General features: G+C 29.2%; 1 protein-coding gene across 1 annotated transcript; it reads right to left on the bottom strand.

Moving 5' to 3' along the window:
• Window positions 1-629: 629 nt before the first annotated feature.
• Window positions 630-17,239, bottom strand: LOC110694972 (WAT1-related protein At1g68170-like). Its single transcript, XM_021872158.1, has 8 exons — window positions 16,469-17,239; window positions 16,184-16,198; window positions 11,587-11,640; window positions 4,180-4,296; window positions 3,105-3,351; window positions 2,401-2,559; window positions 1,317-1,468; window positions 630-1,106 (listed from the first exon to the last, which is right to left on the bottom strand). Exons 1-8 carry the CDS (start codon window positions 16,660-16,662, stop codon window positions 824-826), a joined length of 1,221 nt encoding a protein of 406 aa, XP_021727850.1. The 5' UTR covers window positions 16,663-17,239; the 3' UTR covers window positions 630-823.
• Between the last annotated feature and the right edge of the window lie 491 nt (window positions 17,240-17,730).

A 17,730-nucleotide genomic window follows, 5' to 3' on the forward strand; every position in this document is an offset into this window, starting at 1 on the left:
GCCATGGTGAGTTGTTAGTTCCTAGTATTGTTTGCGCTCCCTGTAGGGAAACTTCGCCTTGTTTGCTCATCGAGGAAGCTAGAGCTAGACAAAATTTTGCGCCCGATTGGACGAGTGATTGCCCAAGCATGCGAGAGGTGCGCTAGGTGACGGGCGTCGACTATTTTTGTTTCGTTTTGGATCTATTATAAATGTAAAGCCTTTGCCTCATTATTGATGCACTACAGTAAAAGTAAGCAAAGGTAATAGTGAAAAACCATGGCCTAACACAAAAAAGAGTTGTTTTGTAGATAAGGAAACATGTATGAGGCGTATTTTATGTCTCCATTATCTACTCATAAGGTTACACATTTTAATTCAAAGGCAACAATTTTAAATGCGAAGGTAGTATGATATGATTGATTGTAAAAAGGAAAACTTTACACATTAAACACAAATCTTTTCTCTTAGAAATCTGAACAATTCTTGTATCAATTCCATCCTTCGAGTTCGAATAATAATATCCTATATTGGTAGTGGTGTAGTTTTTCTTCTTAGGCAATGGACACTAGACCACGTTGCAACTATTAGTTTGAGATCTTCAATCTATTAATTCTTCTCCTTCATATTTAATTTTCAAAAATCGACAATCAATTTAACATCATAAGGAAGAGAGAATGGAGTTGCCTCTTGCATCAAAAACTAAAATTGCAATACAATATTCTAAACTGTTAAATAATTAACTACGATACCCTTAATTTTGACAACTAAACCTACATTACAACTTGTAGCATGGAGTATTAGATAATAAACATACCGATTTTCATGATAATCATACAACATTTTAGGATTCACGTTCAGCATCAACGCCAATATTGTCGTTTCGAAATGAGTGATTATCATCTTCCTTTGTTGCACAATTTGGCCTTGTGGAAGCATTGTTCATAACAATATCCTTACTAGCCTTGTTCTCCTTATCAAGTACTGAAGATGTAATTATTTCGATATCTTCATTTGTATCTTCGCAATTCATTGAAGGCGCCAGTTTTATCATCTTCTTTATCTCCTTCCCTTTACCCCATACTACCCCGTATAATCCGATCACGATTAATATTGCTCCTAGTACACTGGTACAAGTACACCACTTATATGTTATTATCTCATTGAAATAATAGAGATTACGATAATCTTGTTGCTTTGGAACATTTTTTTAATTTGTAATTAGCTTCTCATTTACCAACTTCCACAATAGTCTTTTACCAATTAGGGACGTATATACTTCCTAATATATATGTCCCTAGTATATATCTTAAAGGGCAAAAGATTTGAAAATGTACCTTCCTAAGTACAACTTCTCATCTAGTAAGAGAAATCCTGCAAATGCAACTAGAACGACTGTTAAAGGGTTGAATATGGACACGAACAATGGCCCTTTAAGACGAATACACCAAGCGGTTAATGTCACCATCACACCTGAAGCAACAATTCCCTGCAACAATAACGTGAAGAATTTTACTTAATCATTCACACATTGTCAATATAATGATCACCAAAAGGCTGGAGTTCATAAATACCAATTACCTAGCCCCTTTAAGAGAGTGATACTAGACTTTTATTTAAATAGCTAGATTTGGGAAAAAAAGTAAGGGTATATAAGTTTTTTTAGAAGGACACCGCTGCCTCCTCCCTTGGCTTATATAATAGAAATCAACGGTATTTGTAATCATACTTTTATATAATACTTGTAATCAAGGCTTTTAATAAACCCAAAATTTAGCCACTAATTCCTAACTTCATGATGAAGAGTAAACCTATTAACAAACATGACTCAACAACTCATTAAACCCACTAATTACTTGTAAATAACAACATAATTACTTAGAAAAATTAGGAAACATGTTTCACTACTTTGAAGAATACAATGTATCTCATATTAAGAAAATTTGATGGTGGCAATAATGAGAACTATTTATTTCAAGTAACGAAAATTATATATTTGCATTCACCATGAAAGAAGGATATATAACACTCTTTTATTTTATTTACTTACAAATTAAATCTAAATACAATTATGTTATAACAACAAAAAATAATGAGCAGATAATTTGCGAAAATTAAATATTTGCATTCACCATGAAGAAGGATATAATTATTTTTTATTTTATTCACTCACAAATGAAATCTAAATACTATACTATTTTTGTTTCAAAAAAATAAAAAATAATACTATACTATTATATAATAAAAAATAATGATCAAATTTGATATAATTTGCTATAATCTCTTATATTTGTGGCTAAATTTATCTGTACTTTTTTTTTTTTGAGGGCAAATTTATCTGTACTTAGGTTGTAAACATATACGGTAACTAATTACTAATGTTATACTTCGTATTTGAATGAATGAGTAATAAAAACTTACGGAGTATGAAACTGTGAGAAGTCGAATGTTCCAACCCAACTTCCATAACTTCAAGTCTCGATCCATACAAAACGCGAACACGACAGATTGGATTGATCCCATTATACTCATCAAAGCTGTGCATGAATAAGGACTCGGATAGTTGATACTCATCTTCGCCTACCACAACCCCAATTTATGGCATATTAATGTTTTAAACACTATTAAGAAATAATGCTATAGAATACTTTCATTTAGGCCCTTTTCACTTCACCTTATTTTTGCTAAATTGAATTATTTTTACAGAATTGAAATTATTTTTGCTAAACTTAAATTAATTTTACTAAACTGAAATTTATTATTGTACTGAAATTATTTTTACGGATTCTCTATTATATTTCTTCTTCACAATTACTGATTTTTATTGAACTGAACTTATTTTTACTGAAGTGTAATTATTTTTACTGAACTAAAATAAATTTTATAGAAGATTATTTATTTAAGGTGAAGTGAGTAGGGCCTTGTAAAATAAAAGTTTGAGTTTCTAACGAATTTATATTTTTATTTCTTTTCAATGAGAATATAGCAATAGCGGATAATGGTGTGAATATTATTTGATATTAGGTAATTACCAAACATTAAATCAAACAAATTTTATTTAGAACAAAATAAAACATATAAACGAGTAAGGTTAAATAATATAGAGACAAATAGACAATGATCACCTGTACAATCAACCAAGAAGCATAGGAACAACAACCACCTAGAGCAAGTACGGACCCAATTAGACGTTCTCGCGCGTCATGCACCACTGGTCGACGAGCTGCCTCTTTCATTAGGTGAGCGTTTGTTGACCCTATCTTAATTTCAACACCTTTATAAAATGTAAGCACCATTGCACCTAAAATCCCAAGTATAGTTCCCATAACCTTTGCTCTTCCTGGTACTGTTTTTAGTGTTACCTTCTCCAACCTAGGAAAATTAAATTATCTTAACTTCATCAATTACAATTTATTCATGCATTATTCAAGGGATTGTTGAAAGAGTTGATTAAATAATTATTTTTTGTTTTTAGTTGAGACTAAGGAACTATTTTTGTTCTTTATTGATAAGCGATTTTTCATAATTTTATAAACTAATTCAATTATATGAGTGACAATTATGTCACTCTTTGGAGTAGTTTTACTTTCTAATAATTATTTTTCATTTTATTTTACCCGTATTAAGAAAAATGTTAGCTCTACTAATTTCACGAATTAAAATAAATTTAAACAAGATAAGTTCAAAAAATGTTAAAAAAAATTTGATAAAATAAATGAGTAAAATAAAAAACAGTTAAGATATATATTCAAATAAAAAAAAAAAAAAAAAAGCTTAAACAAAATAATATATTAGTTATAATAAAAAATTTAGATAAAATAAATTCAAATAGATAAGATGAAACAAACAGACCCTAAGTACCCAATAAATCTTACTTTTATGTTTCTAGTAATATAATAATTTTTTTACTAAATTCGAGTAGTTAAATTAAAAACGGAAGAGACTCTCAAAAATCAAGCTTATGTGCCAAATTTGCCATATTATGTGGACTTGTAAATATTTGCACCAAGTTTGCCCCTTGATTTACTAACAAAGTCAATCAGACTTAATCTAACTTGAATTTTCTCTTATTTTTAGAATAGGAAATTAAAAATTAAAAAAAAAGGAAAAAAAAAAAAAAAAAAAAAGACAGCTACTTGTAACAGAAAACTGAAGATTTAAACTAATGACATAATACATTGAGAATATATAGTAAAATACCTGAAAAAAACAGCAAGAATGAAGGTAACAGCAGGAATAAGATTTAACATAGCAGCAGCAAAGGTGGCAGAGGTTAATACAAGGCTCTCCAAAAATAGATTATAAACCAATGTTCCCCTGCATTCATTTAATAAGGGTTGTATAAGAAATTAACGAAATATGTTGAACATATGAATAATTAACATGAAAATTTAGAATTATGTAGGTTAAGAATTGTCTTAAGTCGAGGTGTGCAAATTTTGGTTTGATTACCTACTAGCAAGATATTTTAAAACCTAAGAGAATAATGAAAACTGATGGAACTACTTAACGGCAAGGATGTGGTGTGTTAAAAAACTATAACTGAGGGGTACCATGTGTAATGTTGAAAAACAATAAGCACAACTTGAAAAGTCATAATAACACATGAGCACTAGGCTGAAAAACTTGTATATTTCAGCGATGTGTACGAGAAATGTACCACAATGTAAGATCTATTCAACGATCGTAGCTTAATTGAAGGAAACTCTTATATTATTTAATTTTATGTATTTGTTAATTTAGATTTCTTTTGTACATGTCGTATGACTTTTTATTAATGAATTGATTTGTTTTTTAAAAAAATTATAAGTTTTAACAAAATTATCTACAATTTATAGTATTTTGTTTTAACATCATTTAACATGGAATTTTTAAAAAAAAATGGCAAAATTGGCCGCAACAACATGAAATATTAACAAGTTGCACTCAGCAGCACAAACTTTGACTAGTAACTCAAACATCACTACCTATAACATAAGGTGCACGAAACATCATTAATGAGTTTTGCCACTTGAGATTCTCTCAAAAACCGCCCAAACGTAATATTTTATTATTTTTCTTTTTGTTGATTATTTTTTAAATGAAATTTAATTAGGCTTAACAATACATACTAATTTAGTTAGGCTTTTTTTTAAAATGCAATTTAGTTAGGCATCAAGAACCATACTACTGTAATTACTTGTACATTGTATTTTTTTTTTTAAGGTGACACTCCACGTTTACTGTCTAATTAGCCATATATTTTTAAATTATTAAAAAAAAAAAATAATTTAAAAAAAAAAAAAAAAAAAAAAAAAAAAAAAAAAAAAAACCCCAAACCAGCCTGCTCCCCTGAACGATACCCATTCCCCGCCCCTGCTGCCATCCTTGCCTAAACGGCGACCAACCCAGGCAAGGGTTCGCCCCAGCCCCGCCGGACGGAAACCAGCCTCATCCTACCCCATCGGACCGCAACCCTTTCCCCACCCCGAAGCAAGCAATCTATTTCTGGAATTTGGCTATGGCGATGCAATCCAAATACTCAGCCAAAGTCCATACCAAATATCTCCATTTTTTCTGATTTTCGAGTACTTTGGAGATCCTTTCAGACACCTTTTCGCTTCAGCTTCAATTACCCTTTTGCAATCTGGTTTTGGGGTTGGGTTAGGTGGGGTTCCGATCGACGCGGTGGGTTTCAAGGTGGTTGTGGGATTTCGGTCTGTTGGGATGCGGTAGGTGAGAGGGGGTGGTGGGTTGTGGGTTGTGGGTGTGGCCGTGTGGGGTCAGTTTGGTTTAGAGGTGGCGGTGGGGAATGGTGCTGGTGGTGGTTATGGTGAATGGTGCTGGTGGCATGTCACCTTCAAGAACCATACTAATTACATGTTATTTTTTTTATAAAAATACAATGTACAAGTAACTACAGTAGTATGGTTCTTGATGCCTAACTAAGTTGCATTTTTTTAAAAAAAAACCCTAAGTAAATTAGTATGTATTTTTAAGCCTAATTAAATTTCATTAAAAATTAATTAACAAAAAGAAAAATAATAAAATATTACGTATGGGCGGTTTCCGGGAGAATCTCAAGTGGCAAAACTCGTTTATGATGTTTCGTGCACCTTATGTTATAGGTCGTGTTGTTGAGCTACTAGTCAAAGTTCGTGTTGTTGAGTGCAACTTATTAATAGTTGATGCTGTTGCGGCCAATTTTGCCTAAAAAAAAAATTAAATAAGTAAAATTGACACTATATAGATTAACTGATTAAAAAGTTCACCAAACAAGGGGTTAGTTATTCATTGACCATATTTTCATGTTGGAGGAACTAAAAGTAGAAATACTAGAATTTAACAATAATCTTGATTAATTCTTTTGTAAATGAACAGTAATCTATACTAATATTTAATTATAGGAAAATTTAAAAGAAATTTAAGCTATCCAAGTGTCACCCCTTAAACTTAAAAAAAAAATTAAAAAAAATAAAAAAAATTATCGGGGATCTTCTACTCCAATAGTCCAACCGGTACATCTTCAACCCCAACCAACAATTATCAAAGGGATTCTTTAAGTCTTTTGGATTATCTTAATCTCACGATATAATCTTTCAAGCTTTATCTGTTTCTCTGTTTTCCCAAACGATGTTATTCTCTTTCGGTTTCTCCGCTTAAGCTTCCCAAACAACGCTATTTCAGTTTTGCTATTTCAATATTTATAAATACTTAATACATTCCTCATTTTGCCAACAAGAGTTGGCTCAAATGGTAAGTAGTTTTATGTCGCTTAAGGGAGGTCTCAATTTCGAGAAGCTCTGGTGAACCGTATGGGGCAAACTCAAAAAAAAAAAAAAAAAAAAAAAAAAAAAAAACACCATTCCCCAATTCATCACTGGTAGGTGATCATTTTCTTTCTCTCACCTTCTGACTATCTCTCTGATTTTTTTTTTCTGGTGTGTTGTAATATTCATTCCTCTTTATTTTTTGTTTTAAAATATTAGTATAGATATTTAATTTTGTTTGAAATTTTTAATTGCTTCATGTGTATTTTTAGTTCTGATAATTGGGGTTGATAGATGCATAGAATATTCTGAAATAAAATTGTATCAGTGTTTTTAGGAATATGTTTTATAATCTAATATTCCACTTGAAAATGAGGGTGGATGAGATTCGAACCCGTAACCTTTGTGTACGCTGGCTCTGATACCATGTTAATGAACCATCTCAACCAAAAGCTTAAGCCGATGGTTGATGCCTAGAAATATGTTTTATACTCTATCATTTTCTTATGCTTGATACTCCCTCTGTTTTTAAATACTTGCTCCACTTTTCATTTCTGATCGTTTTTAAATACTTGCTCCATTTTCGATTTTGGAAAGCTTAGTATAATATTTAATTTATTTTTCTTAACTAGTGGACTCAATATAAATCATATTTTATTAATTTCTATTCTCTCTCCTCTAATTCTTTCAACTACTTTTGCTTTTTATAATTTTTTATTCTTCCACCTACCCCACTACCCCCATTTATTATTACATTCTCCAATTTCTTCTAAAACTTCGCGCATAGAGAATTGGAGTAATTATTTAAAAATGGAGGAAGTATATTATATTTCTAGAAAATAATTAACTCTTTAATAAGTTAATATCCAATCAAATTCACTCATTCATGTTGATTTACTGGTTTCAAATTGTGAAAAGCTTTGTACGATTCTGAAATTTTAATCAATTATTTCCAAAGGTATGAGAAGTATCATTTTTTTTGACAATTATACTTGGCTTTCGACTAAGATGATGGAATTGCAAGTTTGTGCAGGTTTTTATTTGGGTTAAATTTGAGCAGGAGGATTCTGTAATTTTTTTGTTTGGTTTTGTTGTGGATTTTGATTTATAGTATCTATATTGCATAATGCTAGTGGATATGACTAAAAATCGTATAGTAGAGGGGGGTGTACCATGGTACACCCGGAAGTACATTAAATATAAATAAAATAACATTGGGACAAATTTAATGTTCTTTTATTTACATGTAATGTCCTTTTTTTTTTTCTTAAGAAATTTATATGTAATGTTATTTATTTTATATGTAATGTTCATTTAACCCCTTTATTTTCTCTTTCTTCGATACTCTCTCTCATGTCTCTCTAACTTCTTCTTTCATTTTATTTCTTGATTTTAATAGCTTTTATGTGCTTAATTCATTACTCACAAACACATTCTTACTAGATTTTACACTCCAAAATCCAAATTTCACAACCAAATTTTCGGAATTTTCATGATTCGAGAATTTTGGGTATTTTTTTTATTTTGGCTAAATAACTTGCAATTGAGTCTTCTACTTGCTTGATTTCCACTATTAATTCACTTTACAAGGGTTTTTTACTCATTTGAGGTATGATTGCTCTTTTTTTGTTCATCTTTTTTCTACTTCATAATATGAAACCCTAGGTTGTTATGCTTCAATGGTGAACTCTCTTTTCTTGTTTATTTTACCTATATTTTGTGTCCTGTGATAATGTTTATTGTTCATATGAAGCTCTATTATCATGAAATTACTTGATTCTTTGAATTTTTTGCACTACCATTGTTGTTCATCATCTTCTTCGTAGCATTTTATTTATCTGTAATGTTCTTTTTTTGAAAGATAATGTTCTTTTATTTATATGTTATAATGTTCTTTTGTTTATAAATTATGTTCTTTTATTATATGTAATGTTCTTTATTTTATTTGTAACGTTCTTTTTTATGTACTCTATATTCGTTTGTAATGTATAATAAATTATTATGACTAATTTATTTTATTTATAGGTAGTATTCTTTTATTTATATGTCATGTTCTTTTATTTATAGGTAATGTTCTTTTATTTATATGTAATGTTCTTTTATTCATAGGGTATTGTTCTCCCGTATGTACTATGCGCATGGTACACCCGCCTATACGAAACAATTATTGGATATGACTCATAGTATATCATGTGCTCAAAGTAAGAGTTAGATTTCATTTTATGATGCATACTTTATAGCAATTAGATAAGGATATTTTATCCAATTCTTTTGTTTGGAAAATCCAAAATATCGAAAATACAAAAACGTAGTCTGTTCTCAATTGAGTATCTTTTTTTCATGCCTTCTGTTTCAATTCACTTTTTGTTTTCTTGAATATTAATCTATGCTTATTATATAAGTAACTATGGTTACAAACGAAGCCGGGAGGTGAATTGAAGGTATAAACCAACATGTTTAAAATTATTCACCGAAAAACTATTGCTCTCTTCATTTATAATTACTTAAATTACATGACATTTTTGTATTTGATAGGTTGATTTCTATTGGTACTTGAATATTTGGGATGTCTGCTCTTTTTTGTATGGGGTTGTGGGTGAATGAGGAGCATTGGTGGTTGTTTTTCATGTGGTTAATTCTGCTTAAACATTGATATAGTATATCACTGTCAAAATCTCTATTACATTGGAGAATAAATTCTTTTAGTGCTACATATCTTATATGTTTTCTTTCAATTTAATAAAAAATTCCTTGCATAATACTGAATGACTTAGGACGCTGAAGAAAAAGATGCAAAATATTGAATCAACATTACTCATCCAAAGAGGAGTATTATTGCGGTTTAATTTCCTATATTTTGTGCAACCTTCTTTTCACTCACACCATGTGTTAACTTCTTTCCTTAAATGATTTGAACTTAACCCTGCAGAGTACCATGTTTAATCGCCCCACAATGAGGCGAGCGGCAAAATGAATGGTGAGATAGTACCTCAATTATGGTATTTGTCATAATGGAGTGAGAACTTAGTTATACGAGTTCTCCGCATTGGTGGAGATGATTGGTAATGTGGTATATTAGACTCAATAATTTAGTTGACACATGCACATATGCTTATTGTGGGAGATGTGTAGCTTCATTACACTAAAATCTGGAATTCTTTTTAGTCTTATATTTTTGTTAAGTAAGAAAGCAATGTCACACTTTGATTTCATTCTTGCATTGTTTTAGTTGAACTGTAGTTTTATACTTCGTATTTCCTTATCTTAGGCAAGAAGACATACACTTTGTCTTCAAATTGGATGTAGGTTCATCAGAAAAATACTTTCTCCGTTTCTATTTAGTTGACGTGTTCAATTTAGCTACATATATTAAGGAGAGGAGAGAGAGTGAGAGATAATGATAAATAAAGTAAGTAGGGGAGGTAATAAATACAAAGTAAAAAGCTTACCCCAAAAGGATTCACGTCAATTAAACAAAAAACTTTTTAAAAAGGAATACGTATCACCTAAAAAAACCGACGTAAGTAGAAAGAAAAAATAGAGATAATGGCAATATTCTTGTGGTTTCCCAAAAGTCTATTAACATTGATTTTTTATTGTCATACATGGTGTTAGCTACTGTACTTTTGAATTTAGGGTCCGTTTGGTAGGGTGTAAAACATTTTCAATGTAAAATGGTTTTCCATGAAAATCATTTTACAATGGAAAACTCATTTTCAAAAAAGTTTTCCGTTGTTTGGTCGAATGGAAAATAATTTTCCATTTTAAGCATTTTCCATTGTTTGGTTGAACTGAAAATTCAATTGTGAGGGAAAATGTTTTCCCTCCACTTGTGATGGAAAATGTTTTCCTTCTAAATTGGGGGGAAAATGTTTTCAATAAGGTGGAAAATGATTTTCCACCCCAAGTTTTACATTTTAATGTTTTACACCAAACCAAACAATGTAAAATGGGAAAACATTTTTCAATGAAAATGTTTTACTCCCTACCAAACGGAGCCTTAGCCTTGGAAAATGTTGAATTCATATTTTTGGAGTAGCAATCTTGCAGAGAATATGTGGGTTAATGTTGTTGATTTTCTATTAGATATAATGGCAATATATGAATGATTGAATGGATGAGTATGGCAATTTCTAGTAGCTTATTAAGGGGAGACAGCTCAACAGCCAGTTCTTCAAGGCAAAGGCACTAGCGGGGAATTCAATGGGAGAGATTGAACATAACAAGATAGAAATACATGTTAACAAAGCTAGAACAGTACAAGACAGAATCGTTTTACATTGTTAAAGTATTGGATCACCTATTGAAAATGTTGTTTATGTATGATGCATATGTGATACCTTCAGAATTTAATTTAAAGGTTTAGATTGATTCCTCCCATCATGCTTAATTTCATTCTACTACCACAATACAATTTGTATATATTTACCCATATTTTGGCTGAAGTACAATCCATGGGCAATAATCCCAATATGCAATTTAACATTCCATCAAAGAAAATATTAACAAAAATTTAACCCATGCATAGCGTTAAGATTGTAGCAATTTGTTTTAAGTTGTAAGAAATATTTATTTTCTCTCCTATTGAAAATGTTATATTTTGCTACCATATATTTTAGTATTTTAGTATTAGATTGAATCCTTTCATAATGCATACTTTCAACTACTATACACAACAATTTGTATTTACAAACCTATTTTGGCTTAAATTTTATTCAAGAGTAATTCCAATATGCAAATGAACAATTAAAAAAAAAAAAAAAACAAAAAAATAAAAAGTTTGACCCGTGTATTACACTGGCTAAATACTAAGTATGATTAAAAGATCCAAAATATGGGGTTCCAAGAAACAACTAACCCAAAAAGTCCACACAGAAAAGCTTGGCCGAGAACCGTCCATGTTAACTTTGGTCTGGTTTTCCTAAAAAGACAACCAACAGTACACATGATATTTACAGGTTTTTACATTTTGTAAGATGACGACGACGACAACAACAACAACAAAAAAAAAAAGAAGGGGGGGGGGAATATGGGAAATTTAATGAGTAAATTACACATTTTGGCTTGATGAACATTACTACGGAGTAATACATAACAAATGGATAAGTTACCCGTCGGACATGATTTAACTTAATTTTTTTTTTACTAACTAATTATTGATTAAGTATTATATTTGTTCTCTATTGATTGATTTAAAGTACTTATATGTACTTAATTTGAATTATATTTGTTGAAATAAAATTCTTTCTATTGAACTTAATTATTTTTAACATTGATTGAAGAAAGCAAGGCCTAAAATATAATAATTATTTAAAATCTTTAAAAGAGTCACATAAGTAATTAAAACACTTACAGTGTGTTAGGATAAAGAAATGGGAAGAAAGGAAGGGGAGGGAGGTGAAAGGGAGGGAAGAGAAAGGGAGAGAAGGGAAGAAAGATGAGGGTTTTTTTTTTTAAAGTCTCTCCATTGTTAGAGAAATTAATTTCTTATTGTAAAATTTAATCTCTCTATGTATCTTCCCTCCAATTTCCCTTCTTTTCTCATTTGCTATCCAAATGACAGATAATTCAACCCTCAATTTCCCTTCCCTTCCTTTCCCTCCATTTTCTTCAATCCAAACAAAGTGTTACTACAAGTGGGGGGTTCCAATTGGTAGCTTGGATTATTGTGGAGGGGGAAGAGAAGGAGGTGGCTGGCTGGTGGTAATTTTTGTTTGTTTCTTTTAATTTAATTTATTTTAATTATTATATAGTTAAGTGAGAGTTAGAGGGTAATTAGAAGAAGTAAGAGAAATATGAGGATAATTAAGTGAATCAGAGGTCCTTGGTTGTCTTCAACAAAAAAAATTAACAATCAGGTTTTAAGTTTCCGAAAAAAAATTTAAAAGGTTTTTCCAAACAAAATTTGCTTTAAAAGGTTTGACAAAATTTCCTTACAAAGAAAAAAAAAATCTAAATTGATACAAATTCAAGGGCCTATTTTGTTCACCTTATTTCCACTTATTTCAGATCAGTTAAATACAAAAAAGATAAGTTCAAGGAATATAAGTTCTCCAACTACAAATTACAACTAAAATATTCCCTCCGTTTCGTATTACTCGCAACACCAGTGTGTTCACAAACATTGAGAAAATTTATAGAGCGAGGCCCAAAAGAGACTTTTTTTAATAATATAAAGTATTGTTGGTAGGAGAGAGAAATAATAAAAATTAGTATAAGTGGGTTTGGTAGGAAATAAAAATAATAAAATAATATTTGTGAATGTGGGGTCATTGGGAGAGAAAAATTATAAAATAGTGGTGAGTCATTTCCAAGTATAAAAAAAAGGAAAGTGTTGCGATTAATACAACTAGGGTGGCTAACGCGCGCGATGCGAGCGCCATATCTAGTCATGTTCTATGTTCTTTTTCATTTGTTGGTTACAGTAAGGAAAAAAGTAAACAAGTATTTTAGGAATTAGGAGTATAAATGTTTGCACACTATTTTAAATAGTTAAAAATAATAATAATAATAATAATAATAATAATAATAAACATTAATGAAGATAAATTATAAAAAAATAAAAAAAAAATAACATTAATGAAGGTAAAATAAAACTTGTACATATTAACGAGGTTAAACATGTAAACGCACATTTTGAAGGTTATAATTAGAAACACACTTTTCATAAGAGTAATTTTATAAGGTAAGGAAATAGAAGGGGTAAGTTTTTAATAAGGTCTAATAAGTATATATAAGTTCTAATGGCGAAATATGTATTCTTAAATATTAGGAAGAAAGTTTAAAAACTTTATTAAAATTAGTTAAGTTCACATAAATTAGCAAAAAAGTTTTAATAACGAAGTATGTATTCTTAAGGATTAGGATTACATACAATTATAATTTTTATTATAAAATATTACGAAATATAAATTTGGAAATGCATGACAAAGTAATCATTGATTGTCGTTATTGGTATATAACTTATAATTTTAATAGATTGCTCAATACTCCAATGTTCTAATATATATATTTTACTCCCTTCGTTCCTAAATAATTGACACATCTGACTTTTTTCTCAATATACTAGCTTTGACAATAGTTTTAGTAACGTGTTAAAGATAAAAATTTTCTAATGAAATGCTTACCATAAGGTTTGAACTTAAGATCACTTAAAGTGAGTTAAAAGTGATTAATCATGCGTTTATAACTAACTCTTAAATTTTTATATATATTTTATTATTTTTGTATACGGAAGGTAGCGAATTTGATTAGTGATGATCATCTCTTAAACCAATCTTATTACTTTCTATATTTCGGAATAATCGCAATACTAGACATTGCATTGCGTTGTATGAAAATTTTAGGAAGTGAGATTTTTTAAAATATAAAGTATCGTTAGTAAGAGAGAGAATAATAAAATGGTAGCGCAGGGCCTTGTTCATTTCACCTTATTTTTGTGCAAAGAAATTTTTCTACTGAACTTAAATTAGTTTTACTAAAACTAATCTATTTTTCTAATTAAAATTTATTTTTACTGATTCTTTATTATATTAGTTCCATAAATTCATTGATTTTTACTAATTAAAACTTAATTTAACTTAATTGAAATCATTTTTGTTAATTTGAACTTATTTTTAATGAAATTAATTGTACTAAATATTATTATTATAAGGTGAATAGAACAAGGCCTAAATAAGGTTTTCCGAGAGAAAATTAAAACTTTAATATTACAAGTGGATTTGTAGGAGTGAGAAATAATAAATAGTGGTGGAAAATGGAGTGAGTATTTGATAATGTTTATCAATGTAATTTTTGCGAACAAATTACTGTATATTAATTTTATGTGTTTTTGATATTTATGTCTAGCTATTTTTTACTACTCCCTTCGTCCTTAAAAGTTCGACCCTAATGGGCAATTTTCACGGGTATTAAGAAAGTTAAATAAGAAGTAGTAGATTACATTAAAAAGGTAAATTTACATGGGGTTTGCAAAAAAGTAGAGAGAGATAGTAATAAAAGTACATGAAAAGATCAAAACTTACATGAAAAAACTAATTTTGCACAAATATTGTTGTAAATTGGATGGTATTTTATGCAAATGGGATGATCATTTTGGGGCTAAATTTTAGCCATTAGGATCAAATTTTTGGGGACGGATGGAGTATATCATTGTGTAGTATAACACGATATATGCGTGAATTTGTCATAAATGTTCAACTTTATTCTATTTTAAAAGTTAAAAAATAATAAAGTAATACTCCATAATAAATAAACATATATGTATATCCCAATTAAAATTATTCAGAGTAACAATTTGGAACATCGTTCATGACACGCACTAGTTGAAAACTTATTTAGGATACGATTTTCCAATATTACTGCGTATAATTTTGAGCCCATTTTGATTACTTTACGCGAGGAAAATCAACACCAATACTTAATGAAATTCTTTTTTTTTTTTCCTCCTTAATGGAATTCTTGACACGTACAATAATAAATAAATAAACGTCACACCTTTAATGCATTTAGTTACACTTTAAATTTGATTCTAATAAAAAAAAAATAGAATTACGACTTCGCTACTTCAATTTTGCTGTTGTGTGTTGGGACTCGTGGTAATAAGAACACAATTGCTGAATCATCCCAATTCCCAACAGCTGTAAAGTTTTTGGTCTTCAACACAAATTTGATTGAGTCACGTAATTATTTGAGTTAATAATGCAATTGAATGGTATTTAATGTTTCATTTTGAAATACCATTCTTAAGATATTGGCTTATTTATTTCCAAAGCAAGCAACCATGCATCCATGCATGCATGCATTTTTCCTACGGAGCAATAATTTTTTTTTTCTTTTCTTTTTCTAATATATTGATTCGTAAACTTGAATATTTGATGGTGGAGCGAGAGGAATAATACGCCCTTTTTTCTTTTTCTTTTTTTTTTTTCTTTTTTTCTTAATTTTTTTTTTATTTTACAAGATAAAATTTCAAGTACAAAAAACAACTGCCAGAAAATAATCAATGCTTGATATATGCTGGAATAAAAGAAAAATAAAGAAGAAAAAAGGCAATAAATGAAATTAAAAGTCAATTCAATACCAGAAAATAATCAAACTATACTATACTCAGGCATGCAATATGTACTTTTGTTTACAACATTTTGTACTTTGTAAGATAGTTTATTAATATTTAAATTTAAAAAATAAAGTACTCTGTAGTTTTTTGAAAAAAAAAAAGAAACAATTTTAATAAAGTATTTCACACAAAATTTTATAATTACAATGATAGTATTTTTTTTTGGAGGTAAATTATAATCATAATAGATCAATCTAAGTATATATTACCTCCGTTTCAAATTAATCGACAACAATTGCCAATTTTGCATAGGTCTTAAATTTTTGAGGTGCATGCCAATCAATTGGATTTGAGGTGTTGGGTTCAAATCCCATTAATTAATTATTAGGCTGTATACTTTGAGGTGAGGTTTCTCACTCTAACTTAATTGATTATTGTACAGTAATACTGCCCTATTATTGTACAGTAATACTGTCCTATTAGGCCAAGATTCATTACCAATTACCCAAAAAAAAAAAAAAAAGTTATGTAAACAATATTTCTTAGGGCTTTTGGGAGGACAAACTAAGTTCTCGTTAAAATAATTTTTCAATTTTCATACAAAATTGCATACAAATTCATTACCATTATCGAATGTTATCTGCATCGTTCCAAAAAAAAAAAGAGAGATAAAAGGAAGAACCTTTCAATAAAGTAAGCGACTGGGACGATGAAGGCAGCCGCGAAAAGAAGGCGATACGCCACTAAGACCCTGAGGTTCATGCCATCAACTGCAGCAAGCTTGTATAAAATGTTGACAACAGCAAATGAAACTTGAACAGTCACCATCATAATTATTGATTTTATGTCATTGATGAATTTCCAAAACTCAACCATCTTAAATTTGTAAATAAAACAACCCTAAACAATGAGGAAAGTCGTACTTCAATTCAATTCCTCCGAAGTTAGAGAGGACTTTCTCTCCTTTTTTTTTTTTTTTTTTATTATTATTTATTTTTTTTTATTTAGCTTGTTTTGTGTTTTGCAGTGCAACAGAATTGAAGCTTTATGAGCATGGAAATTTAAGAAGGATGTTTAAGTTTTGCTTCTTGGGATACCCCCAATTCAAGTCGTAAGTAAATGTATAACTAGAGGTTCCTGTAAAAAAATATATAAAAAAGTATATAACTACTAAGCTAGGTTGATGTCCAAATGTTAAGTGAAACACTTTGTGGCTTGGACGTCAATCCATATGGTATGTCAAAGGACTAACTCAACCACTTGTACGCTGGTCCAACTAACTAATGAATAGTCATTTTATTTTTTTTCTCTTTTCTTTTTTTGTTAAATCAGGATTTGTAAAGGATATATAGTACATTGTATTTTATACTTTGTAGATTTCATTGTTGTAGACTTAGGCTTTACTTTTCTCACCTTAATACAATAACATTTATAAATATATAATTTAAGTTCAACAAAAAATTTATTGTGTTTATAAAAATTTGTAAGTTAAGTTCATTAAAAAAATATAAAATTTAAATTCAACAAAAAAGTAGGTAGTTTTGATCAATAAAAATCAATAGCTTTAATAAAAAAAATACAACAGTAACTAACATAGTAGAAATATTATTTTTAAAAATGATTTAAGTTTAGCTTAACAAAAATAATTTTATTTCAATTTTATACAATTAAAGTTCAATGTAAATAATTTAAGTTTCTTTTTTTAAGAGTTTAGTATATATCAGGTGAATAAATTTGATCTACAAAATTGTTAAAAGTCAAAATTTTTTGAAAAAAATATATATTTTTACAATCATATGGAGCCAGGGGCAGATTTAGGGGGTTCATTGATCCCATTTTTTGAAAAAATTTAATAAGTTTTGATTTTTTATTATTTAAAAAAAGAAAATTATCAAAAGAAATATTGGTGGGAAAAATATTTGGATATTGAAGACTAGTTTAAGT

Source organism: Chenopodium quinoa, unplaced genomic scaffold (assembly GCF_001683475.1).
Source record: "Chenopodium quinoa cultivar QQ74 unplaced genomic scaffold, ASM168347v1, whole genome shotgun sequence".
Classification (NCBI taxonomy): Eukaryota; Viridiplantae; Streptophyta; class Magnoliopsida; order Caryophyllales; family Amaranthaceae; genus Chenopodium; species Chenopodium quinoa.

Excerpts from the sequence above, each read along its gene's own strand:
- LOC110694972 (XM_021872158.1), bottom strand. The coding sequence starts at position 16,662 with ATGGTTGAGTTTTGGAAATTCATCAATGACATAAAATCAATAATTATG. Across the intron at positions 4,297-11,586 it reads TTTCTGTGTGGACTTTTTGG|GGGAACATTGGTTTATAATC; the intron begins GTTAGTTGTTTC and ends AAATGAATGCAG. Across the intron at positions 3,352-4,179 it reads ATTCTTGCTGTTTTTTTCAG|GTTGGAGAAGGTAACACTAA; the intron begins GTATTTTACTAT and ends TAATTTTCCTAG.